Raw genomic sequence first — 27,296 nt, 5'->3', positions numbered from 1 at the left:
GATTACTCCATTTTTTCTATTTATGTGATAGCATTTCAAGTAAATGTCTTCTGTCCTGAGGGAAGTAAGATTAATTTGACAAAAATTAGTCATGAAGCATGGATAGTTTAGGTTTGCTTGCTGACTGCATGCTTGAGTGACAGCTGAGGGTACTTCCATCATTGTGGAAATCCTTTCTAGCAATGACAGAGCAGGTAATAGAAACGCTCCCATGCATACCAAAACGCATCTTTCTCTGACAGCTGATAGCAGACCGTGCCAAATGTGGAAAAGAAAGGAGGGCAGTTTAGCACGAAGCACAGAAAAGAGAATGAGGGAGAAATTTCAAAGAGCAGGATAATGAGACAAAGCACTTTGCATAACAAAAGGTTATCAAGTCAAACACAGATTGTTCCTGTTGCACTATACCTGAGTGCACTCTTTTTTCCACTTTGCCACACTGCCCTACCTACAAAAAGAATTTAAAACTGCTCCTAGCTTAAATGAGTTTATATAACATAAATAAGCATCTTCAAGCTAGTGTCTTCATGTTGCAGTTCGTCTGGGAGTCCCTGGGGGGGGTCCCCATAGCTGTGAGTTCGCTGCAGGCAGGCAAGGAGACTCCACATGCCTTCTGAGGGTGCTGATTAGATGGGTGTTTATTGGGGGTCCCACCCCCGGCAGCAGCATGGTTACTGAGGGAGAAAGGGGGGAAGGGGGAGAGCCCAGGGAGAAAAGGGCCAAGAGAGGGTCTCTTCTCCCTCGCACAGCTTAACAGGGAGATCCAAGGTGGGAGTGGAATAAGATTCGGGCCAATGGGATTACAGACTCATGATACTTCAGGGGAGGATCACAGACTTGGAATAAACCCTACATTTTCGAGGGATCAGACAGAGCATACCATTTAACTAAAATGTAACATCTTCGTACTGCTATGTAAACTCTGTGGCAGTGTCCTCAACTACATACCTGTGCTGCTTTGAGAAATGCACAAATAACAATACCCAAACTAGTATTTGTTATGATTATGTCCTAAAAGAAGGAAAAAAGTTAACTTTAGCATGTTACCAGTTTTTGTGATGATGTTACACCAGATCCTGATGTTGTGCTAGTGACGATAACTGGAGAATCAGAATCCAGCCTGGTCTCAGGAGTGCTTGCATGGGCCAGGTGGCAACAAAACTGAAATGAAACCAGAGTTTATACAGAATGAGTACTACTTTTGAGAAAATACAGTTTTACTCCTTAGATAGCCAGTTTTTTGACTATCCCAATTACCCTCTTAATTGTGTTGTCTTTGCAGATATTTTACCTCTAGTGTTACTGTTTATTGTCTAATATAAAATTACTTGTCTAAAAATTGTAGAAATGGTGTGAATGATATTTATCACTATTAGAATGAAAAGTCAGGAGAGAGGCATGTACATCATCTCTGCTCTAACCTACTCTCTAGCATGATACTGTTTTACAGTGGCAAAGTTTTCAGGATGACTCCAGGGCAGGTCCAAAACAACCATGCTACTAGATGATCTTGCTAAGCTGGTATGAAGGACAATAAGCTGAGTTCCCTCAATGTCTGTATGTGTTACCCCCCACTAAAAAAGAAGTCTGAAGACAAGCCAGCTTTTCATCTTTCAAGACTATACTAAATTCAAGTTTTTTTTTAAAAAAACTCTCTTAGCAGCTTTTTTCCAGAGAGAAACTTAGAGAGCAAATTATACTTATTGTAGTGACCTTGTCTTCATTGTTTTAATGCATTTTCACTAAAATAAAAAAAAAAGAGCTTAATGAAAGTACAGTAAGCCGCAGCAGCTGTGCCCCATTTACAATGCAGTCTGAACACACCTACAGGTTTCCTTTTAGATCTGGACTCTCTTCAAAAAAGCCCCAATCAAGGAATTTCTCTTTTGTCACTAGGAAATAAAATTCTGTTCCAGTTTTCCAGCTACATGCTTACCATGTTTTCCATCTGAAGAGCAGCTGCTGGTGGAGGTGGTGGTGAGGGTTGATTATATTGTGAAGGAGGTGGTCTTCCTGCACCAGTGGCATCATGATCATTTCTCCTGCTTCCTGTATCTATTATTAGAAACACAAAGTAATGGGATAAGCACATAATCTAGCTAACCCTAAGGGGTGGGGATATGGGGGAAGATAAGCTACAACAAAAAATTTAGTATTTCTTTGGGATTTATGTATAATCTATTAAAAAGGAGCAGGCTGTTCTTTATAGAGGTAGGTAGACAGATATAAACAAACATTCTTGTGTTTTAACCTCTTTTGAGATGCTTATAAATGTTTTTCATGGAGCTTGTTTCTCTATGTCTCAGCATCCCTGTGGCACGTCACCTACTTGTAGTGCAAAGAATTGAGGTTCTTCCTACTGCTTGCCAAAACTAAAATCAGCGTGCAAGAGGTGCTCTTATCCTAAGAGACAAAATCCAGTTTAGATAGTAAAACACAAAGGTCATTTGCTCATTCCAGGAACTAGAGTGACACCATGTGGTAGTTGTGTTTGGTTTTTTTAATTAGCTGAAATAAGTAGGAAAAATAAAACAAAGGTTCTTCAAATCTGTGCACTACTTGTAGATGTCAAGAGTAAAAGGATACCAGAATGTGAATTTTGTACATATCTAAGTGTGTACACACATTAAGCTTAAGCACAGACAGGACCAATTCACAGTTATAGCTCAGTAAGATCTGATCTATTTTACTGAAGAAAAACAGTATTAGGACTTTTATAAGCAAGAAGTTATGAATTCCTGTGGCATCAGTGTTCCTTAAAGTACATGAAGAGGTTAAAATAATCTTAATATACTGCTAACTAAAAAAAGTCAGCAAATTAGAGAGGTAACTTTAACACCATCAACACTGACACTAAATATTATGAAACCATCAAGTTTGTGATACATGCACACTATTAATAAATACTATAATGATATGTATTTTACCTTTAGATTTTGTGTATATTACATGTATATTAAAATAACCTAATAATAAATTTGTAAAAGGGTGAAATTCTGCATTTTATGTCCAGTGACAGTAGGTGGCACTGCAGTGTTCATATAAATTTATAATTGCTGACTGATTCTGACACATTTTTTGATTTTTTTTTTTTGTCCACAGATCAAAAGACTAGAAACAAATCACAATCATCTTCCCTAGTGTTTGCAGTCCTCCAGTGTCCTGATTACTGTTCTAACTGATTAAGAATGCAGAGCAACAGTTGCTCAACCATATTAAACAATTATGTAACTGACTTCATTAAAACCACCATCTGGCTGTAAGCAAAAGATAGTATGCCTGGGGCAGGGGAGGAGGTGGTACCAGAGGTGGTGGAAGCTGATGACCTGCTCGGGACTGAGGACAACAGAGTCTGTGAAATGTTATGAAGCCTGATTAAAAAGCACAATAGTGGACACACAAAGAAATGAGTTACAGGTACTCAGCACAACAAAATCTTTAGCTGTTGTGCTGGTGTAGAGTATCAGTTCCAGCTTAGTAAAAATCAAGCAAAATCTCTGGTCCATGAAAATTAAGGGTTGGTCACAACTCCTATAGAGCTCAGTCTTCTTTATTTCCTTACTACTTACTCTCATTTTTATAGGTTTACAGAAACAATGTTTCACACCAGTCAATTAACCTTCATTATTAGGGAGTCTGTTGCATGTTTTTTGAAAACAACGGACAAACAAATAAAAGATAATGCTTCCAGATACAATAATTATTAATTAGTAACATAGTGAAAAATAAAGTACTTGGGAAATGCCCTGTAATTTTGTTCCCAAACCCAGTATCTTCAAGAAATCATTCATTCTTAACCTCCTACAAATACTGATCGTAAATTTTTACTAGCACACAGCTACTACACTTCGCTAATGTCATATTAATTTCCTAAGCAACTGCACAAACACCACTTATGTTTAACAAGTTTAGACAGCTGCTCAGGTATGCATCTGCTTACATCTTCAGGTTTTTATTTCCTCTTTCTATCTACCTTTTTTGGTGAAGAATTTCTCTAAAGTAGTTCAGCAACTTCTGTGTAAGACTGTTAAATTTAGCAACTGAAGTTACTTGTCTAAGGCTATTAACCACTGCTGCCAGTACAGATAATTGTTGAGTCACATGTATAGCTGTGGCACTCGTGCTGGCACAGCTATTTTCTCTTTAACCTAGGTTACTGCACCAGCATGATTATGTTCCCACAGCTATGGATTGTCTCAGTCTGAGAGAGTGATTTCATTACGTCTGTAAGCATGTGCAGCTCTACCCTGTGTAGCTGCACAGGTTTTACAGGTATGCTGCTGATAAAAATAGACTGGTGTTTCCTGTTCTGGCATGGAGATACAACTAAATACAGAACCTGAGAGATTTGCTTGCCCTTTTTACATTCAAAAGCAGGATTAAGAAAGAAGGGAGAGCTGTCTGGGAAAAGCTGATTCATGGCACACTGAGATTCCAGAGTATAAAGGAATTTTCAAGATTTGGTCTTCACTGCTCCATAACCTGGTGTTTTAAGAAGTTTGCCACCTTTGACTTCCTTTTCTGCCTTCAGCTGCAGGCTACCATTCTCCCAGCAATGCGGGATAAAGAGAACATGTTCTTCCTTCAGGTACAGCAGTATGAAGTCCAGCATCGGAGTACTTCTCAACATATTCAACAGGACGTATTAAAGCAATAAAAGTTTAATAAACTCTGTATTGCCAAAAAATCTCAAATTAAAAGAAAAAGAGAAAAGGAACTCCATTGAAAAAAACAAACAAAAATTCCCAAACAAATCCAACAAAAATGCACACACACTAGCAGATTAAACAAGCTGCTCATACTAACCAGGATCTGGGCTATTGTCCTTGCTTTGAAACATAGTCATGGCTTCCAGATTCAAAGCACATACACCACGCATAAAGGCTTTCTTCATGGTGTCTTCATAATGATCTCTTTCAGTATGCAGTCGCAGAATCTCAGCTCTTTTCAGTTCCAAAGCAGCAGTTAACTACGGAACAGAACGAGGAAACAGGTCTCTCTTACTTCTCAATGCAAACTACAAACACGCTAATCAATTAACTTAAAAAATAATTTACTATATTTACAAAGATAGAGATTTTCACTTGAAAATCTCTGCTTCACTAGAGATGAACAGCTCATTTTAGTTTTGTTGTAGCACAGCACAATATTAATAATAGAGCATATCAAGGACAAGACTATTCCAAAGGACTGTCAGACTCTACCTAAGCAGAAATATATCTTGCAAGCTTTTGTCTTTTAGAAGCTGGCACAACCCAGATCTCTGCAGAAACATGGGTTCATTCAACAGAAGAGTAAGTCTTCCCTGAAAATTATTGAAGGGTAAATTTTCATCACCAGTCTCACTTCTCTAGATACTGTAAAAAACTAAAAATGCTGAGAAAATATCAGAGCAAGTTGCTACTTACGGTTTTTGTGCTGTTAAGACACATTTGGTAATCCTGTTCTTACAATTCTAGGTTTAATTTCTTGCTGAAATACAAAGCTCTTGAAAGTAATATTTTAAAACTGATTACTTAGTACACACCAATGCACAGGTTGACAATTTCACCTTAAGCTCTGAAAATTCTTTAACAAACTTATTTAGTGAGCTAAAGAAAAATCAAACTTAATTTCAGCCTTCAACAGAATAGCTATTACTGAAAAAAAATATTGTACTCATCATGATCATTCAAAGAAATAATGGTCTTCTATTTCCATTGTCTCCTTCATTAAGACCTCAAAATGCATAGCCCATACTAACAGAATGCTGTTAGAAAACAAATGGCATTCCCATTAGTAGGCAAACAAATACTTGCCTTATTTAAGGAAAATTTATTAAAATTTTTTTCACCTGTGCCTTCTGATTGGCAACATTTTCTATCAGATGCAGGGAAAAAAAGGCATGTCTAAAAACATAACAGATCTTAGATCCATTCAGATCTTCTTGCATACTTGGGAGCTCTGTTCTACTTGAAAATACTCATGTTTGTTAGGTTTGTTGAGAAAGACATACTTTGGAGGAACGGGATGGGAGGCAAGGAGCAAAAGAAGGAAAGAAAAATTGATTTTACCTCTGCAATTTTCTCTTCATAATCATTGGTGAGCTGAACACACACATCTTCTGCCCTTAACTGACAGGCTCTTGCTACTTTGTCTTTCCATCTTCCTTCACTAACAGAGCGCCATGCAGCCCACACTTTCTTCATCAAAGCTGTTTGGAAATGTGTATCTGCCATTCTAATTGCATATTCCTTAGGAAGTAAATACAATCACATCATACAAAAGTTGAGAGTTGATAAAAAGTTCAGTACTCTACTGTGGATGATTGTTTTACAGCTTATTAAGGAACCCCTTAAGTTAAGTTCCTGCAGTGAAGTGTTACACAAGCAGCGTCAGCAGCTCAGAGTTGCCTCTGCACACGCCATGGTGCATTACTGTCCTCACCATGAGAAACCGTATTGTGAACTCCTAGGCCACACACAACAGTGGTGTTATTCTTTGTTTAAAGACACTCAAAAAACAACCTCACATACACAGTGTAAAGAGACATATGAAGCCATTTGTTGGGTATGTGGCACATTTGGATTCACTGCAGGAATCATATAAAACCTGCAGTCACAAAGATTGCAGATAGTTACTGTAAAACACTTACCTTTTGAATAAATTTAGACTTCAGGATTGTTTAAAAACTACTTTAAAACAACTCTGTATTTCAAAATAGTCAGCAGACAACAGTTTTTTTCCCATTCCAGAGAGCATTCTGACAGAAACATTCCTTTTAGAAGTTATATTTTCAAACTGTTATTTGACATTGTCAAACACATCAGAACAGAAACACCATGATTTCTTCAAACTGTAACAGGAACTGCAGCAGCTCTGACTCTTTGGAGTTCAGAGGTTTAATTTTCACTGCATTTTGACTTTGTGCACATACCTCTTGTTTGGCTTTAACATGCTGAATCCGCCACAGTGTAAACTTTCTCATCAACACTACTCTCTCCTTTTGCTTTTCTAATGCTTGGGTCAAGTTTGTAATTACCTGCAAAAATATTCATTAACACTATTTCAGTATCTATGATCACTGTAAGATCAAAGAGAATGTCTTTATGTCTCAGTTATTTCACTTAAAGCACTTGCTTTTAACAGATGCTTTCTATTGAAACTTCTCCTCACTGTAATCAAGTAAGAAGCAATAATCAGAGTTCAAATGAGAAGTAAAATTCCTGTGGCTTTGACACTCAGATTGTGGCATTTCCATTGTGTAATTTTAGGAAAAGTTCAACTGAATTGTTATTTTCTTCTACATTTGGTGGTTTCTGAGCTACCTGCTCATAATTAAATGTTACCGTAGCTTAACATCAGAACCTCTTATTTCAAAGAAAATTTTAATAAATCAAAACCATTTATATTAGAAGTTTGTTTCACTTGTCTGAACAGAATAAACAAGCTAAGTAGTTGCTATAAACCAGAAAAACCTTATTAGAAATTGTTACTCTCTTTAGAAGTTCTCTTGAAAGATACTATATAAGCTTATAGCAATTAAACATTTGAGAGGCAGGATGTCCTACTGGACAGAGACTTCAACTGGAGACTTCTACCAGCAATCTCTAAATTTAATGAGTAATAGCTGAGGTTCCCCAACTAAAAATTAAGACAGGTATGATGCAAATTTGGTAGACCAAATCTGAATATTACTCCCTACTTCTGCCTAACTTCTTAAGCTAGATCCTGCCATCAGCCATATATGAGCAACTTCAGTGATCAACAGTGACCTATCTTGGGACTTTGGGGAATAATGCAGTTATTTTAACTCTGCATAAATATTGTTGAGAACAGTATTTTATGACAATACATGCTAGCATATGTCAACATTATATTGCATTTATTACAAGTATTGATGCATGTTCAATAATTATTGAACATGCATCAATTTAATGAATGATACCTGAAATAAAAAAGAAAACAAATTAAATTGATATATTAATTACTTTTGTTGAAAAAGTGTCATAAAAATCAAATTTCAAAGCTGCATACATACTGCTACACACTAGAAGTCTTAGCCTAAGTCTGTTTTTGTTAATTAGCATATTTTTGCAAATAAAAAGCATTTAAGATTTACAATGTGAAATAAGAATATAATACTTGTACTATTTGTGAGGCTGATGGATTCTTGGTTTATGTCCATATCAGGATACAGCAGATTTCATAACTATGGAATGATACGCAGCAGCATGAAAGCACTGCCACCTTCCATTCAGGCAGCAACAAGAGTAATTTTCTATTCAAATGTTAGGTTTTTTTTTTTTTTTTTTTTTTCTTAGAAGCAGAACTATAAAATTGGCTGAAGAAATAATTTCTTTGGCAGCAGAAACAAAATAGGGCTTTCAAAGTGTCATTGAGAATTATGGCACATTAAATATGACTGACATACAATGATATTCAACAGAACTAGATGTTTGAAAGGTATAGGCTGAAATAACCATGCACAAGGTACTAGTTACATGGTACAAGACTAATCCAGTTATTTTAATGTTACAACATTTATATTTGCTTGCTCTGTAAAATTAGTCTGTTTTCCAAATGGACAGAGAACACCATATACATTCACATTTTAACTCCTGTAATGTATGGTTTTTTTTAATATAAGTAGGATTTAGAAACCCAAACTCCATTTAGTGTTCTCAAGTACTAGGTTATATGTTCAGGGTAGCAGTAAGAAGACTCAATTATGTTGTGTGATTCTAAAACTGCCAAGATTTTATATCCGCTTTCACAGTTCTGGTTAATTTTCAAGTTATTTGCACTGTTGCCAGCAGGAAAGTGTAAACCAGAGAGTTCAAATGTCCAATCTTATGAATATGTACAAATGTAGAATTCCTAAGAATCTTAAAATAGAGGCTTCTCAACTTTATGAGACTGCTGCCCATTTCAGTTGAGGGAAACCAGTCTAATATTTGAAAATTTAGAGGCTTTTGAAGCGTAAGAGCTAATAGACTCACCTATGCCTGTGTGATCTTCATTAAATAAATGAGAAACAAGAGTAGATTCTAGATTTAAGAAGCAAAGAATGCAAAGTATGCACATATGATGCGTTTTCATTGTTAATATAGACAACTCTATTACCAACCATTATTATTTTTCTATTATACTGTCTGAATGCATTATTTACGTCTCTATGTTACTTACTTTAAAAAAAAATGTTATTCAAAGAGATGGACCAAAAAATTTAGTGTAGATATTTTTAAACAAAGTGGATCTGATAATATATGAAATGGAGTTACTACCTCATCTTTCCTGCTAATAGAGATTTCATAAGTATGAAGTAACTCTTTCAGGTTTTCCATCTCATTCTGCAGTTGTTTCACTTGAGTGGCATGTTTCTCTTTCTCTTGTTTCATTTGAAGCTTGTGATGTTGAATCAAATTAAGTTCCCAGTTTTTCAGTTCAGTCAGAATATTTGTCTGAAAAGGTAAAAAGATGACAGTAATGCAATGAGTTTAAACTATTCCCTCCTCTCTATTATTTTTATCTTAAAACACTTAGCAATTAAGGAGACACAAATATTTGCAGTGATACCTTCATTATACAACCTGTGTACTGCTGTACTACCAGACACAATTAACTATTGAATCATGATATCTGAACATTCCTAATGGAGACAGTTATTCCAAAGTTTCTGAAAAACCACAGTCTGTGCTACATATGCTTATGTGCAATATGCAACAACAACAAATACCATTCTCCCAGCAATCACACTGCAATCTCCTGCACTAACTCTACAAAGCAATGATATCTGTGAATGATTTTTAAGGATTCCATACAATAGAAATACCTTAAGATTTCCACTCCAGAGATCAACTATATTTTCTATTTGAGTGACTTTTCCATCTGGTGAAGTTAATTCAGTCACTGTCGTTTTGCTGACTTCTCTTGGACTATGCGTGGATGAAGTTGCTTCTGGAAGAGTAGGTTGTTCCATACCAGCCTGCTTCACTGATGTTGATACTGAAAATGAAACAAGAGAATAAGAACTGACACTCTGGAAAGGCTCACTGGTCCACACTATAGGTGGAAGTCAGAAGACAGACACTGGTAAAAGGAAACAAAATATTTATGACATCAGAAACGTCCTTTCCCCATGTAAGAAAAACCAATCCAATTCTAATACATGCTTCCTGGACACATATATTTAAACTGACAACCCTATTGTAACATTAGTAAATTCAAAAGTAGTGCTCCCTTAAAATGCAGTATCTTAATAATACAGTATCTTAATTTGAAAGAGAATGATCACAGCAAGGACTAAAAATACAGCCAGAAAGAGTAAGGCTGTATAAATAAAAGCTTCTTGACAATTAACAACTCAGGTCAACAATCTACTAACTTCTGGTTTTTTTCTCAACGAGCCTGTAAACACCTGAGGTCTGTGGTGTTCCTTTACAAATTCACAAAGTAACCTGTGGATATATTTTAATGCTTATATGTACCTGCATCCATTTTTCTTAAAGCCTTAAATTTGTTCATCTAATTAGTGTTCAAACAATTTGAGAAAGAATGTATCTACCATGAATTTATATAATGCCTTATACAAGAAATCCTCACCTTCAGGATCTGTGGCTAGGTTCCACTGCAAGAAAAGTTAATCCCTGCCCAAAAGCTAGTTTGCATGCATTTGAGCTGAGAATAAAGTCAATATTTAAGTAAACTTGGGAAGTAAAATATTGTTTTATATTTAGTTATTCCTTACAGAAAGTTTATTATATCAGTTGACAACTGAATAAAAGAAAATTAGAAGAGGTATTAGCAGATTCCTGCTAATAACAACAAACACAACAACTTCAAAAAAGTTCATAAACACAGAAAACCTCCAACATTTTAGTCTTCACTTCTGAAAACAAGTATTGTCTGATGGATACTATTTTTTGATTCAACCTAGAAGCAATAAGCTTATCTGTCACAAAGCACTATCTTCAGTGGACACTAGAAAAGTGTATTTCTAATTTATTTAAGGCAGAGCCTGATGGTTGATATTCTTTTACAGTTATTTTTACTGTTAGGTTTTCTTTCCTAAGGAAATGAGAAGAGCTAATATTCCCTGCCACAAAACTATTACACTCATGCTCTAAAACAAAAGGGAAATAATGAGGAAATTGATATTTCTCTCAAGGTAATACACAACCACACATCGTAAAATTAACACCAGCTAGAGCTAAAGGAGTGCTATCTAACACCATTTCTATAGACTGTTGTACCCTATTACAGAGGCATAAAGAGATTATTCCCATCACAGAGTATATTAAAATCAGGCTTTAGTTTTTTGTCATTGATTCTCTTGCAAATGACAGAAGTATTGCTATAGTAGCTGAATTTGAATACTTGTTGCTTGTAAAAATGTCCAAAATACATGACATACCAGACAAATGACCCAGAATACTTAAAATACATCTAATTTCTGTGATGAAAAATCTGGCTGGCATCTCACAATAAAATTATCTGGCACTGTGACTATTGTCAAATATTCACTGTTCTGATCTTCACCACTTTTCCTTATTCTTGCATGTCACTCCTTCCTTCAGTTGTGACATGAAATGCATGAGGCTTTGTTTTTATTTTTAAACTTCTACTACTTGGTTAGATTACAAAGGTATCTTACACAGCATGGTTTGTAAGATACTTTCCAAAGAAAACCCAAAAAACAATACCCAACAGAACAAAATATAACCAATCAAAGCAGGATATTAAAATAGACTGACAACTGCCATAGTGTGAGAATTGCAGTATTACTAGTTCATCACTCCCTTCCCCTTAATTCTCCCTATGAACAGATTATACTAACACAGCTTTCATTTCTCTCATTTACCACAGGATGTTTATCTTCACTGAATCCACCACGTGTATCTGTTACATGTTTATAACATCATCTTATGAAATTCATCTTGGCCTTCCAGCATTGCCATAATTTTCTAGTTGTACACATATTAATTTAATTCTTATTTCTAATGGTCTCCTTCTGTCACCTCTATTCCTTCCATAGAATTATATGATGTCATTCAGTTGATGATTCAGTTACAGTGTGCTGAGCTATCAATGATACTGGAACCATTTGGATATGATAAGTATATAAATGTACTTTATTAAATAATCTCTGCATGCATTTACTGCAACAAATCTCTAGATGGAGGTAATTAGCTGTTTATCCAGATGTCTGTTACTACTGTTGAGCTTTTCTGTGTTCTAGTATCTGACTTTTTCTGCTTTTATTAAGTAAATAAGCTCTGACACTGCTCTCCCACATTACATGTTATTAATGGCCCAAGCTGAGCACAGCAATTTGCTAAAATGTTCTAAGAAGTTTAATGGATATATATTGAGGACTGGCAGGCTCAAAGAGAAGGATTTTTTTCCACTCTTTGGTATGAGTCATCATTGCACATCTCTGCAACAAATAATTTACTGCTCCAGTCTTAGTAATTTTCAAATTTAATCAACTAAACTGATAACAAGAACAGGAAATGAAGTTTTATGCGTCAAAGTTTAAAAACACTTGGACATCAAACTGAATTGAATAGTAGAGCATGTTTATTCAAATTACTTTTCTTATTTGACTGAAAGCTATTAGGGAAGATACCATGTATACTTAAATTTTCTGCAACGAATAGAGATTACCAGTAATCAGAATTCTACAACCATAACGGTAGCATCCAGACCAAAGAACACTTCATAACCAGAAATTCATTTCAGAAGGCATCACATGGCATTGGAAACTCTATTGGTCCCAATACCATCATATGGAGAAGGGCAAAATACATTGTAAATTTGAGAAGCTCTGCAGAAGAGCAAACTTTCAGATTTTAACTGCATGCTCAGTACATTCATTCATTCATTTTGTTTTACAGTTATAGAACACTAACCTAATAATCTATGATTTAGTTATTTTAACATAGTAGCAGCATTAGAGCCAAATTTCAAAAAGCCTGATTTTTAGTGTGAGCAAGCAAGCAGTGCCAAAAGAATGGAGTTTAACAAAAAAGTTAATTGTCCTTTAGGAAAAAGCCTGGTAAACAATCCCACTGGATCAGCATTAGAGGTAGACTATTAAGCTTGAATTTAAGCATTAGAGGTATAGTATTAATCTTGAACTTAACAGTTTTCTCACTGTTCATTCAAGGTCATGTTATTACCATCATGAAAAAAAGAAGATATTCTAAGGGCATTAACACTGTGGCCAACACTACTTTAATACGTAATGACCATCAATCAATAGTAGTGATTACACAGAAGAGTTCAAGATTTTGATCAGATCTTTTCCTAGAAGTTGAAATAACCTTTTTACAACTAGATTGTTTCCAGCTCTATCTCTAGAAGGTATGACCCATCTCTCTCCCAGACTGAGAAGACCTAGTGATATTCTGAACAGCAAACATATTTTGATAAAGTAGCAAAGCAAAGGAAACTTGTTTATAGCATTTTAATTGACAGAAGCAGAAGAAGTCTGTGTAAATATTCTTCTTGTCTCTTGTGTTCTCTGGGAAGTTCATAAGCACATTTTTTACTGTCTTTAATCACTTTTTTCCCATTTTGAAAATAACAGACAAAGTGTATTTTGCAGGGTGCTGCCTTTTGCAAGGATAATAAATATCTGAGTGGTTCCTTGTAACGAGCAATACAACTCTTTTAATGAGAACTACAATGCAAAATTTTGATCACCATCAAGTATAATATTATTTCTTTTCCCTGTTCCATGACAATTAACAAGAGCTTGCAAATGACTATTATAATTTGACAACACCAGGCATATTAGAAGATAACACTGTTCAAATATTTCAGGAGAAGCAACCAAGGAAATAGAATTTTGTCCTCTCACTTCTATGGCCATAAAAAGGAACAAAGACCTGACAGACTACATGTTTGCATAATTAGCCCCATGAAGTTGTTTGACATTGGCTGAATGCTAAATTGCAGCCACCAAAGCTGCTCCCACTCACCTCTGCGGACAGGGGAGAAAAAATGTAATGAAGGGTTCATGGGTTGAGATAAAGACTGGGAGAGATCACTCATTAAATACCATCATGGGCTAAGCAGGCTCTAATTGGAGATATGAATTGAATTTATCACTAAAAAAAAATGAGAGCAGGATGAGAAGTAACATAAGAACCTAAAACCACCTTTCCCACATCCATCTCTCCTTTCCAGCTCTTCCTCCTCCCCAGTTGCACACAGGGAATGGAGGCTATGGTCAGCTCCTCACACATTGTTCCTGCTCACAGAGAGGAATCTTTCCCTGCTCCAATATAAGAGGTCCCTCATATATGGGAGACAATTCTCCATGAGCTTCTCCAACATGAGTCCATCCCGTGGGCAACAGATCTCTGAGCTGTTGCAGTGTGGGTCACTCTTCCATGGGGTGCCGTCCTGCAAGGACAGGCTGCTCCAGTGTGGGTCTCCCACGGTGTCACAAGTCCTGCCAGGAAACCTGCTGCATCATGGGCTCCTCTCTCCACAGGTCTGCAGGTCCCTGCTCCAGTGTGAGCTTCCCATGAGGTCACAGCCCCCTCTCAGACATCCACCTGCTCCAGCGTGGGTCTCCTCCATGGGCTGCAGGTGGATCCCTGCACCCCCCTGACCTCCATGGGCTGCAAGGGCACAGCTGTCTCACCCTGGGCTGCAGGGGCATCCCAGCTCCAATGCCTGGAGCACACCATGTTCCTGCTTCTCCACTGACCTTGGTGTGTACAGAGCTGTTCCTCTCACATATTCTCACTCTGTTCTTCTTGGTCACAATTACAACTATGCAAAACTTCATTTTCTTCTCAAATCTCTTATCACAGAGGCATTACCACCGTTTCAAATTACCTCAGTTTTAGCCAGCTGCACTCCCATCCTTTGGGGCTTCCAGGGACTGGCTCTGTCAGACATGGAAGAAGCTTCTGGCAGCTTTTCACAGAAGGCACCCCTGTAGCACCCTCACTACTAAAGTTTGGCCATGCAAACCCAATACAGCCCAGAAAAAAAATTAAAAAGTAAGCGCATAACCCGAAAGAGTTACAGAGAGACAGGAGACTGGGTGGCTGGCTACAATTTTCTCTTCAGACAAATATGACAGAAAATAGAGTATACAGTCATGTACCAAAAAAGCACAAGTGTCTAGTGCTTTGATTTTGATATTCTTTCTTATGAACAGCAGTATTATACGTCACAAAAAAATCCCTTGGAAAACAATATTCCACTCAATCTGGGAGACAAAATGCTAAGCACAGAGCACTGAGGACAATACCCAAATTAGAATTGTTATGCTCCATAATATAGTTCCACATAGCTGGGTTCGAAATTTTCTACTGTTTTAAGAACATCAGCTCAGGCTGAGAAACAGTTCCAGCAGCTGACATTAACTGCTCTACAAATCAAGAGTTTTGCAAGTGTACTTGAATCCTGATAATGGGTGACTTATAATGTGACCGATCAACAATGGAAGAACATCCAGAGGAGATAAGTACTCTGCTCATGGAGCTCTGGGAAGAATACAGGGAGTGATCACAGCTGTTTTAAAGGAAGCTGAAGTTATCTCAACACAGGAAGGGGTCTGGGTGGCTTTTGTTTCTCACAAAAGGCTGCACCAGTTGAGAGGATCAACTGGTTGTGTAAGTGGCCTTAACAGTTACCTGTGAATGCTGAACACATTTCTGTGCTACCCAGACAAGCATGGCTTGAGCCAGCACAGTATAAAAACTAAGCAACGAGCAAAATGAAATTTCAACATATCAATAGACTTGAGCTGGCTTTAACCCAGACAAACTGTCACAGCAACTGGGGACAGCTTGTGTCATGATAAGTTCATATACAGAGACTGGCAACAGGAGTCACAGCTGCACTGTGATCTGTGTACTGCAGACATTCTGCTTGTGCTGTAACTGTTCACCTAAGTCCTGCTCAGATTTTGGCTAACTCACAGCTCGTGCTAAGGCCTCGTGTATCCCAGAAGTGTGCCATGAGTTCAAGGCGAGAGCAGGATGGAGGCAAGATATGATGGACAGAAGGGCTAAAGGTCATTATGCCGCTGTCATCACCTACCACTTGCTAGCTCCTGCAGCCTTAATCCTTCCACACAGATTGTCTAGCCGTTGCTTTAGAATCTAAAAACTTAAAAAAAATAGTATTGACCAAACTTCCAAATTGGAAGGTATAAATATGTCACTTGCTCCTCTAAACAGTAGACATAAAGCCATCCATAAAGGTTATAAAAGTGAAGACATAAAGATAGCTAAATATTTTATAATTAAATAGAATGATAAAGAATAGAAGTTAGTTTACACTCCGTTTTTTCTGATTATGCTTAACTTCCTAGCAAAGAAATAATGCAGGTGTATTTGTTTACTATTTCTTCTGAAGCAAAATTATCAGCAAAGCAAAATTCTCAATCTAAACACTAGTGACAGAAGCAAATAACACAATCAAAAATATCTGTGTTACTAATGCATCACAAGACACTAAGTTTGGTGTCTTGTGATGCATCAGTAACATGGATAAATAAAATACCAAGCAATAAATTAAAAGTAGAATAAAAGGATTGAACTAAAAAAGTAAGAATGACATTCATGTAGTGACATGATTCAACACTACAAAAAGCCCTTTTAAGGTAATCCTCCTTTACACTGAATCATTGTTTCTATATGCATTTCTCTATCACAACCATACCAGTTTGAGCAAACCAGCTGTGACCCATCAAATTTCAATGAAGTATACTGTAAGGGTATCCCTTTTTCTGTTATTACCCCAATCACCTTTAAACATCTGCACCACAAAACACACAGTACTGTCAGCACATCAACACTGTCATCTGAAAGTGACGCCAGAGAGAGAACCCTTCAGGGAATATGCCTTCCTATGTTTCTTGTTGTGCAAAATGCAAATGTACTACAAATGAGGTACATGTATTTTTCAAACTAAAGCTATTAAAAATTTAAGTCATCAAAGTTGTGTCATCATTCTCATAAGCTCAACACATAGCCTTGGGCATACTACCTGGAGTATAATGGTGACTGGCATAATCTGTTAACCTGGAAACTCTTTCAGGTGGTCTCTGTTCTGAGGCAGGTTCTGGCAACTTTGAGACACACTGCTCAAACTTCGGACTCATTGCAGTATAACGAAACAGCTCTTCATATTCATCCTGTTGCAAAGTGGTGACAAAGAATTATAAAACTACAACTACATTTTTAAAAATTAAACATATGTAAAAAGAAGTGCATATTATTTTCTGTCATTTTGAGAGGTTTGTTTTTTATTATTATGGTCTAAATAAGGGGATTTCCCCTAAAGCTGCAAAAGTGAGCTGTTTTCCTACAGTGACTATAATAATTTAACTTTCTCTTGTTTAATGTTCACATTCCTTCTGATTACAACTATATGCACTGTAATAGTTGCACAGAAAGACTCTGTGAGATTCCAGCATTGGATACTATAATAGGCATCTAAAATAAGAACTGGTAAAAAAACTCCAGTCCCTGATCATGTAAGTTATTAATCGGCCATTATTATTTCTAATCACTACTACTAGTGCTTCAAAGAAAAACATGTATTTTTATAGCCATGACAACGATGCTACTGAACACAGTCACACTTCACACTCTGTATCATTACGATTTCCTTGGTGGAAGTTGTAAAGCAAATCATCAAAAGAGATTTGATTATACACAGTTTTGAGTGGATATAATAACTCTCACCTTATATTATTTATTCTTAAAATTATACAGCTATAAGGAATATGTATATATAACTTAGAAAGCAGCTTTCCTATTAAGAAGCTATAAACCTATCTAACTGGTATGTGACATTATGCTACACACCAAACTAAGTCAATTTTTTTTTAAACCTCCTGATGAAACAGATTTTCAGGATGAATGTATTCAGAGTTCATTGTGAAACCTTAAACAATCTGCATTATAGCTTAAACATACCATCTAGTAATTAATTAAACAATTGCTTACTAAAACAAAGTTTTAGTAAAACTTTTTTTAGTAAAACAGTTGCTTACTAAAACAAATAAAATCTACTAATTAAAGATTTGGAAAACAATGCCCATTGGAAAATACTAAACCAGGTCACTAGCAGTTATTTTTTCTTCATTTGGTGTTATCACATTAGTTCTGTTCAGTATCCTAATGAGGTCAAACCTCAGAAACCAAGTGTGAATTCAAAAATTAATTTCCTCTTAAACCTGGGGAAAGTTAGAGTGAAAACAGTCAATGAAAGGTACCAATTACATGCAATATGTTTTTGAATCTAACAACTGAGAAGGATAATACTTCAAAACACCCAGTGTAACTTGTATATTTTTGTGTGTTTCAACTAATTAGAGAATTTAAGAAGTTAGGTTTGGTACATTTAATCTGAATTCTAGTTTCCATTTAAATGTCTATTTCCCATCTTCTAATCTATCACATTCAAAGTAAAAGCCTAAATAAATGTATACGAAGCTACAGAATTATGAATACACGATGTATCTTTTGGACATGGAAGTGTGTCACAATCCATGTAAAATGTATAGTTAGCTGCAAATCAACAAGCTATCAATTTTTCCACAGCCATATCTTTCTAAATATATACAGTTTAAATTTTATAAGATATCAAAAGAAGAAAACAGATACCTTTAGATCTGTTACTCAGTCAGGAACTACATGGAACCATACAAAACTCCCTGCAGCAAAATCTCAGCTGAGTAAAAAAGCCAATATTAGCCTTAACTAATAAAAATTCAGTGATTCTGCAGATGTTAGATCACACCTCTGTCTTCTTATAAGACATCATGTAACCAAATAGCAATTTAATTCTTCCCAACAAACAAGTTAGTTCTCAGACAGAGCTGATCCAGCTGCTTCCATGATGATGTCAGTCAGTTCAAAGGACCTAGTAGGCTAGATGTCAGATGCAAGTGGGTGTCTCACGTTGAGTCACCCAACTTATTCATTATCATGCAATATGTCCTATTATAGTCATGCCTAGCATTCAAAATATGCATATCAAGTTACGTCAGGAAATTTCTTTCAAGTTCTAATTCTTTTATTCAAACTCAAAGAATCCAATCTGTACAGGAATACGCACACTCACGCGCCAACAGAAAGTGTCAATAGACAGCATCCAGTGACAAATCTGGAAATAAATGTTTATAAATCACAATATTACAACACTGTTGGACTGAAGTTGAAAGGCAAATATTAAAGAAAGCACAGTATCCCAGTTGTAATCAGAAACTTAGACACATGGGAAAAAAAAATCCTGGAGACAGCAGTGGGACTATGTATGGAAACACTGAGTGATTAAGTGTATTACCTCCACATTAAATACTCCATAACAAGTATGCTGCAACTGGAATGCAATATTGACCAGTACATTTAAAATAAAACCATAATAAATTTAACAATATGTCTTTGGTTTATTATTGTCGTTCTGCTTTAAACAGAACTTTCAAGCTGTTTCGTCAACTGCAAACAATTCTATTAATGTATAAAACTAGAGGAATATAATTCTATGACCTGAAGTCTGTGGAGTTTTGACTATTTAATGCCGTGATTTTGTAGAAGAAAATGTAGTGATGCAATGAACAAATGGCACCAAAAAAAAACCAGATGCTTTTTTGATAATTTTTTTCTATTTTTAAAATAAAAATCTACAGACACTGCAGAGGATTGTAGTCAAGGTAATTAGACAATATAACAAGAATAGATTGAATGGATAAAGTAATAGGTATGGAAATATTATAAGTAATAATTATAAGTTATGGAAATTCTCTAAGAGCCAGTGGATGTCTTTGTAAGGAAAAAGTAATAAGCTGGTCTCTAGTTAAAAGCAACACATTATCAAAAAGGCCCAAACAAACAAAACAGAACAGACCTTCCAAAATTATCTAAATGGAGTAGAGCACTTCCCTGTCAACATTCCTGTTCATCAGCTGTGACCTCAGTGTTGTTCTTTTTCAACAGCAGCAAACTCCTACCAGGGGTAGCTTTGGGCTTGTCCAGTTTGGAGAAAAGGAGGCTGAGAGGCCTTGTTGCTCTGTACAGCTTGCTGAGCAGGGGAAGTGAGAAGAGATGTCCATCTCATCTCCCTGGGACCCAGGGATGGAATAAGTGGGAATGCTTCAAAATTGTGTTGGGGAGGATCAGATTTGACATTAGGGAGCATTTCTTTACTGAGTAGGCAACCAAACACGGGAATGGGCTTCCCGCCCTAGGGAGAGCGTTTGATGCCACCCGCATGTCACCCTTTAAGAGGCATTTGAACAATGCCCTCTAATAATGTGCTTTAACTTTTGCTCAGCCCCAAAACGGCAGTTTGGCCAACGACTGATGTACATCACCTCCAACTGGAATTATTCTTCTCTAGACACGTTCCCATTCACAAAACAGTTGCTCTTAGTATAATTTTACCATTCTCTACCGGGTGGCCTTACAGCTCCTTGACTATCAACCAGCTCATAACAGAAAATTCTGGTCCTTCAAAATTTGTAGCATGATGCCTTTTTTTTTTTTTTGTTCTCTGACTACAAAAAGCATTGGAAACATAGATGCATTACTATTCCTAAACAAAGATTATGAAAACTTATCCATGAGATACAAGCACAAATAGAGAAGTACATGAACTGCAGAAATGAACTGCCCCATAAAATGTCGTTTAAAAGGTAGAAGTCAATCCAAATGGTAAAAAAAAAGAAAGAAGAAAACCCCTTAAACAGGGCTGCTGCTGATATGCCCATTTCACCACGTGACAAATGTGGAGATGCACTTCTACCAGGCAACTAGCAAAACATGTTATTACCAAAACTATCCTGGCTTGGACTGTACCCTACCAAAGGAAAAAGCCACACAATCTACTATGCAAACAGGAATAACTAATTATTAAATTGTGAAAATCTGCTGCTTTCAAAAGAATGGTACAAAGACTTAATCCAGTACCATTGCATCCTCTTGAAAGCATGATGAGCACAGAAAAGGCAACCCCCAGTATTACAGTTACAGAATGTCCTAATGTATTTGATGCAGAAAGTAAAAAAACCCCAAAAACACCAAAACAAAACAAAAAGCAATTCTGTGATAAACTTGGGCATAATACTACTCCAGAGGAAATAAATCCATTAAAAAATCAATTTTTACAAAACTGAATCATAGTGAAAGCCTAAAATATAGTTACTCTTCATCTCTCACAAGTTATGGGTTTCTATCCTACTGTGTCAAATTCTGGCTTCTTGATAAGACTTAACACAAATAAACAATAACACTAGGGAGAAAAAAAGGTAAGAAAACAACCTATTTTACTTGCAGCTGATCAAACTCTAAAGTTCAGGTAATAATTTTTACCTAAATTTCTTGTGAAATAAACAGAAGTGGAATATAACTGAACATATTTTAGTATCAGCATTTTTTGCAGTCTACTCTGTTTCTTTTCACTAGTATTTTTATTATTTTCCTGTATATGCAAAATACAAAAAAGATGCACATTTAATTAGATTTCCTCATAGTTACTGTTCGCCAAATAAAATGCCATGACAGTAAATCAAATTATATTGCCTCTGTCCTACCTGAGCATCTGAAGAAAGAGAACTGTCCTGAACAAAGTCATTTGGGAAAACTGGACTTGTGCTTTTCTCCTCATCAGATGACATTCTGCACAAAGTAAGTCTATAAAACAGTAGAAGCTGAACTTCATTTTTCAGTTTCAGTACGTAAACATATATTCATCAACATTTTCCCCAGAAACAGATTCTGCTGTAACAACTGGATCAATGCCCTTCTCTGCACTAAACTGACTGAACAGTCTCACAATATAATGCTGGAAACTGTCTGATCCACACTCAAAATAATGGAAATATTTTCACGATCTTATAAGAAAACAAAGCAACAATGTCAGTTGTTGCAGTTACAGACATACTCCTGTGTCAATCTCTCATTTTTATTCACACTGTATTGCCTTTTAGTTTATCAGGGTGTTTCAGTACAAAATTCCAACAGAGCAACATAAGAATGTATAAGCTACACTGTGCCCACCCACTACATGACCTCAACCAAAGCCCAAGATAAGATAGTACCCTGAACACTCCTTTTCAATACCCTGAATCTTACTGGTCAACATCAGTCTCCCGTCACTTTTTTGAGTTTCAGGTCTAGGAAGATGAACAGATATGGAAGGACAAGTAATAACTTAGGTTCAATAAGTATCAATCATTCCAGCAACTTCTTAGCAAGACAGTAAGGCATTCTTTGACTATTTAGGAAGTAGGCAATGTTGAAGAATTGATAAGAAGCTTGAAGACCTTGTGAAAGTTATATGTATCTTTTAATCTACTACAGCTTTTTATAGGTCCTTCAGTGAAGAACTGAAGCTCTTGTGATGAGATTTGACAGAATAAAGGGAAAAGGGCTCTAACGGATATGGCAGGAGAAGGAATGATGCAAGGAATTACAAAAGGAGGGGAAACTGAGTATAAAGCAAGGTGAGTTTGTTAATGAATGAATGGCAGTGTGATATAGGTGCCTGACGCACATGAAAGACAATTAGACACACTGACTAAGGAGTTGTCAGGAGAGAAGGCATACCACCATAAATAACCAGAGGAACTGACTGACTGTACAATGCAGCAAACAACTTGCAAGGAAAATTTATTTTTAGAGAGATCTTTACAACTGTCAATTATAATACTCTTGTTTTTTAAACAGATGCATTTTCTGACAGAAATGTAAATTTTAAATTGTTAGTTGTACTGTCATAAAACTGGCAGGAATACCCTACTTAAACACCATCAATGTTTCTCAAAGTATCAAACCCCCTACATAGGAATACAGATATAAATTAATTATCCTTTTGCTCTCTGAGCTGTTCTATACACTGATTGTTCCTGCACCACAATAGGTCTCTTTGCCATGGATATTTTTACACCTTTCAGAAGCTCATTTCTGTGCCGACAATGGATGTTTAAAAAACAGTATAAAGACAGTTTCAAATGCTGAGATTTCCTGTAGCTCAAGGTTCAAAAGATGTGATTACCATCTTCCTACCTCTTGCTGAGCCCTCATATACCAACCACATTTTTTAAGTACAAAAAATGCAGTCTAATGAAGGTTTACTTTGTACTTTTTATTCCTGTATATCTATGTGCAAATGACAGAAGAAACACTAACTTTGTCAGCTCCACCATTTTCATTGCTTCCTGGTCTGATAATTTTCTTCTTTCCTCACTCACATTAATTATTCCTTATATACCAAATCCTTGGTTTTAGCCTCTCCACATAATGAAATAGCTCTATACTAGCACTCTACCTTCTTTTAGCTGATAAAGTCTTTCAATACCAAAAAATACTTCTTCAATTCTAAAAAGTCAACTTCAACTTCATATGCTTTCCTACATAGTTTCTTAAATTGTGGATCCCGACTATTCTAAAAACTGTGGATCTATTCTAAGATGTGTGTGCATTAGTGAAGACCACAAAGAACCAACTATCTAGCACTTACAGGAACTATATGTGTATTTGCAGCCAAAAGTTCCAAATATTGTCATACCTTCCCTTCTCAGTACACTTCAAAAGAACGCATCTGTTGATTTTTCTGAGAAATAGGATAGCAAATTGAGTTCAATGTGAACACAGACAAGTCCAAGGAAGTCAAAAAGAATGGTTTTTACTGAAAAGTTTGTTCAATAACTTAAAACCACTGTCCAGAATTCTGTTTTCGGGTCTTTAAGATCATGCCTCTTCCAAGCAATCAAGTGGATCTAGCGCTCTATTTATCACTGAAACTACTCTCTGGTCTTCCAAAACTCAAAAGGTTCCTTCGTCACAAGTGACAAAGCAAAGTGAGCTCAGTCACTCATACAGCTTCCCCTCAAGGCCCTCCACCATCTTCACTGCCCTCCTCTGGATGCTCTCAAATAGCAGAATTTCTCTCTTACACTGTGGCACCCAGAACTGCCCCCAGCACTCGAGGTGAGGCTGCCCCAGTGCAGAGCAGAGCAGGACAATCCCTCCCCTGCCTGGCTGGTGATGCTGGGCCTGATGCCCCACAGGACACAACTGGCCCTGCTGGCTGCCAGGGCAACTTGCCACTGATCAGGATTCACCAGACCACTTCAGCGGGGCTGTTTCCCAGCCTCTGATTTTCCAGTTTGTTCTTACATCCAGGGTCTCCCTGTCCCAGGTGGCTTTTCTGCCTTTGAGGAAATCAACAGCCCTACCTAATTTAGTATTGTCAAACTTACTTCAATGCCTGCATCCAAGTCAATTAAGGAGATGTTGAAAAGCACCAGGCCTAAGATGGAACCCTGTGGAATGCCCTAGGGACAGGTCCTGTGTCCCTATTCACTGTAACCCTCTGTGCCCACCTCATGAGCCAGTTACTCACCCATTACATAATGTGTTATCCAGCTGTGTGCTGGTCATTTTCTCCAGAAGGATACTGTGAGAGTACCAAAAGCTCTACTGAAATCCAAAAAGATCACATCAACTGGTTTCTCTTGATCAAGTACGTGGGTCACCTTGCCACAAAAGGGAATTAAGTTTCTCAGGCAGGATCTTCTCATGAACCCATGCTGGCAGTGATCAATGACTGCACCAATGTTGCAGACCAAAACAAAGAACTCATCTCTGCCTTGTTTATGTCCCCGTTTGTAAGGTGACCATCCTCATCATGTAACAGGCTCATGTTATTTCTGGACTGCCTTTTATTATTGACATATTTTTAAAAACTACTTTTTCTGTTCCCCACAGCTTCAAGTCTAACTGAGGTCTGGCCACATTAATTTCTTGTCTGTCATGGAGAGCTGAGTTTCTGTATTGCTCCCATGTAATCTGACTTTGCTTCCACTGGGCATACGCTTTCCTTTTTTCCCTTAGCTTCAGAAGATCCCTGCTCAGCCAAGCCAGCCTAAGAATAACTTGTCAGCTTTGATCTCAGTGAACGAGCACTAAGTAGCACAAAATACCAGATAAGTTCCTAAAAGACAAACCAAGGGTTATTAAGAGACCACCTCTGGGTCAACAAGCTAATTTGCTAAGCTGCAAATCATTTTAAAGGGAAAGACATGTGAGAAGAACATCCTCAAGCTTACCAGGTTCTTCTAAACTGACCCGAGCATCTGCCAAAATGTATTTCTGACTTCATTAAAGAAAGATTGCTGCTAACAGCAGCAGTTTCTTCCAAACCATAAGCATACAACTGCAGTAGTAACACGGCTACTTTTAAGAAACAGGATGCAACTATAAAGACCTTGGTGTGACTCAGCATCGTTGCTCTCCTCCTTAATTTTGAATTAATTAAGCTGTGCTCAGGTTTTTGTGCGTTTGGCTTTGTTTTTAACTAAAGGTGATGTTTTCCAAATAATTTAGTGTTTCACTTAGATCAGACGACTAAACACCTAGGAAAGAAAATCATGGATCCTGACTACTAAGGTCGGAACAGACTACAGTAGGTCATCCAGTCCAGACCTCCTGCTTAAGCAAGGTCATCCTAGAGCACATGGTACAGGATTGCATCCAGGTGGTTTTTGAATATTTCCAATGAGAGAAACTCCACAATCTCTCTAAGCAATCCAGAAGTTCCAGAACACAGTCAGCTGCACAATATAGAAGTTCCCCCTCACATTCAGGTGGAACTTCCTGTGCATCAGTTTCTGCCCATTACCTCTTGTCCTACTGCTTGGCACCACTGGGAAGAGCCTGGCCCCATTGCCTTGGCACTCTCCCTTCAGATAATTATAGACATTGATGAGGTCTCCTCTCAGTTGTCTCTTCCTTAGACTGAACAGGCTCAGCTCCCTCAGATTTTCCTCTTATGGAAAAGCTCCCTCATCATCTTTGTAGCCTCTGCTCCCCCATTCCAGGACCTCCAGGTCTCTCATGTCCTGAGGAGCCCAGAACTGGAGTGAGCACTCCAGGTGAGGACTCAGCAGGGCTGAGTACAGGGGCAGGATCACCTTCCGTGACCTGCTGGCAATGTTCTTCCTAATGCCCCCTGGGATACCACTGGCATTCTTGGTCACGAGGACACGCTGCTGGCTCATGGACAGCTTGTTGTCCACCAGGACCCGCAGGTCCTTCTCTGCAGAGCTGCTCCCCAGCAGGTCAGCCCCAGGTGCCTGAGGCTCTTCCTCCCCAGGTACAGGACCCTTCATTTGCCTTTGTTGACTTTCAGATGGTTCTCCTCTGCCCATCTCTCCAACCTGCCGTGGTCCCTGAAGGGCTGCACAGCACTCCAGAGTGTTTGCCATTCCTTCCAGCTTTGTGTTCTCAGTGAATTTGCTGAGCAGGCATCTGCCCCTTCATCCATGTCATGGATGAACAAGCTAAACAGTTCTGGGCCCAGTACTGAGCCTTGGGGAACACTGCCAGTGACACATCTCCTGCCAGCAGAGGCAAGACCTGTTCCTTCCCTTTACCCGTACCCCTTGCACGGCAGCGCTGCTCACGCTTGTAACTCCTCACCACAGCGGCTCCGCAGCTGCCCCGGGGCCGGCAGCGCCGACACCGCGGCTGCCATGGCAGCCGGGGACAAACAGCGACAATCCGCCGAGAGTCCCACAGAAACCAGGGAGGCACAGGGGTGGTCAGGCAGCCGCGAATACGACATATTACACACAGGAGATTCTCCTTTGCTTTCCTGAGACAGGGCTTTCAAGGCAACCAGCCCAAAGAGTGGGCAGGGAGCGCCCGCTGGCACCCTCAGGAAACTCGGGGTGGAGTTGGGGGCGGCAGTGCGGCCCCCGGGCAGGAGCAGGGGTGCTGTGGGAAGGACGGCGCGGCCGCGACCCCGGCCCCCCCGCTCACCTGCGGGCCCGGCTGCGCCCCGCCGGCCCCGACGGTTTCAAACTGCCGGAGCGGAAGAGGAACCGCCTCTGCGATAGGCTCGGGGCTCCTTTGCAAGGCACTCTTCGATTGGGCCGTTTGGCGGCAAAACAGCCAATCGAGTCGCCAGGCCGGGGGCGCGCACGCCGCCAGCCCCGCCCTGGCCGCGGGAGGCTCCTGCCGCACGCTGATTGGCGGGGCTGGCTGGAAGCCGGCGGGCGCGCGCGGCGCGGTCCTGTGCCGTTCTGTGCCGTGCATTACCCGGCCGGGCCGGGCCGGGCCGGGCCGGCGGGCGGGCGGGCAGGCACAGGGATATGCCGGGCTCCGGTGCCGCGGGCCCACATTGCCTGTCCGCGCCCCGCGCTGGCCGCCAGAGCCGTGCGTGGTGGCCCTGGCGGTGCCGCGGAGGGAACCGTGTCAGATTAAGTTTTGGTGGGGGACCTGGGTGTCTCCGTGTTGGACAGCAGCAGCTGACGGGCATTCCTGTGGAGA

The 27,296-nt window shown here is 38.5% G+C and overlaps 1 protein-coding gene across 1 annotated transcript in view; it reads right to left on the bottom strand.

The window, feature by feature from the left end:
* POC5 (POC5 centriolar protein) overlaps positions 1-26,867 on the bottom strand; it is a 28,895-nt gene extending 2,028 nt beyond the window's left edge. The window contains exons 1-10 of the mRNA XM_041414642.1: positions 26,787-26,867; positions 21,554-21,653; positions 17,002-17,149; positions 9,815-9,987; positions 9,267-9,443; positions 6,917-7,021; positions 6,054-6,233; positions 4,807-4,969; positions 1,937-2,055; positions 1,048-1,161 (exon numbers count right to left, since the gene is read on the bottom strand). Of these exons, the coding sequence (XP_041270576.1) occupies positions 1,048-1,161; positions 1,937-2,055; positions 4,807-4,969; positions 6,054-6,233; positions 6,917-7,021; positions 9,267-9,443; positions 9,815-9,987; positions 17,002-17,149; positions 21,554-21,637 (1,263 nt within the window). The 5' untranslated portion in view covers positions 21,638-21,653; positions 26,787-26,867. The remainder of the gene's footprint in view (positions 1-1,047; positions 1,162-1,936; positions 2,056-4,806; positions 4,970-6,053; positions 6,234-6,916; positions 7,022-9,266; positions 9,444-9,814; positions 9,988-17,001; positions 17,150-21,553; positions 21,654-26,786) is intronic.
* Between the last annotated feature and the right edge of the window lie 429 nt (positions 26,868-27,296).

This window comes from Onychostruthus taczanowskii, unplaced genomic scaffold, assembly GCF_017590055.1.
Source record: "Onychostruthus taczanowskii isolate IOZ18803 unplaced genomic scaffold, ASM1759005v1 scaffold46, whole genome shotgun sequence".
In the NCBI taxonomy this organism is placed as follows: domain Eukaryota; kingdom Metazoa; phylum Chordata; class Aves; order Passeriformes; family Passeridae; genus Onychostruthus; species Onychostruthus taczanowskii.
Note: the sequence above shows the minus strand (reverse complement) of the source record. Positions and strands in the feature narration are given on the sequence as shown.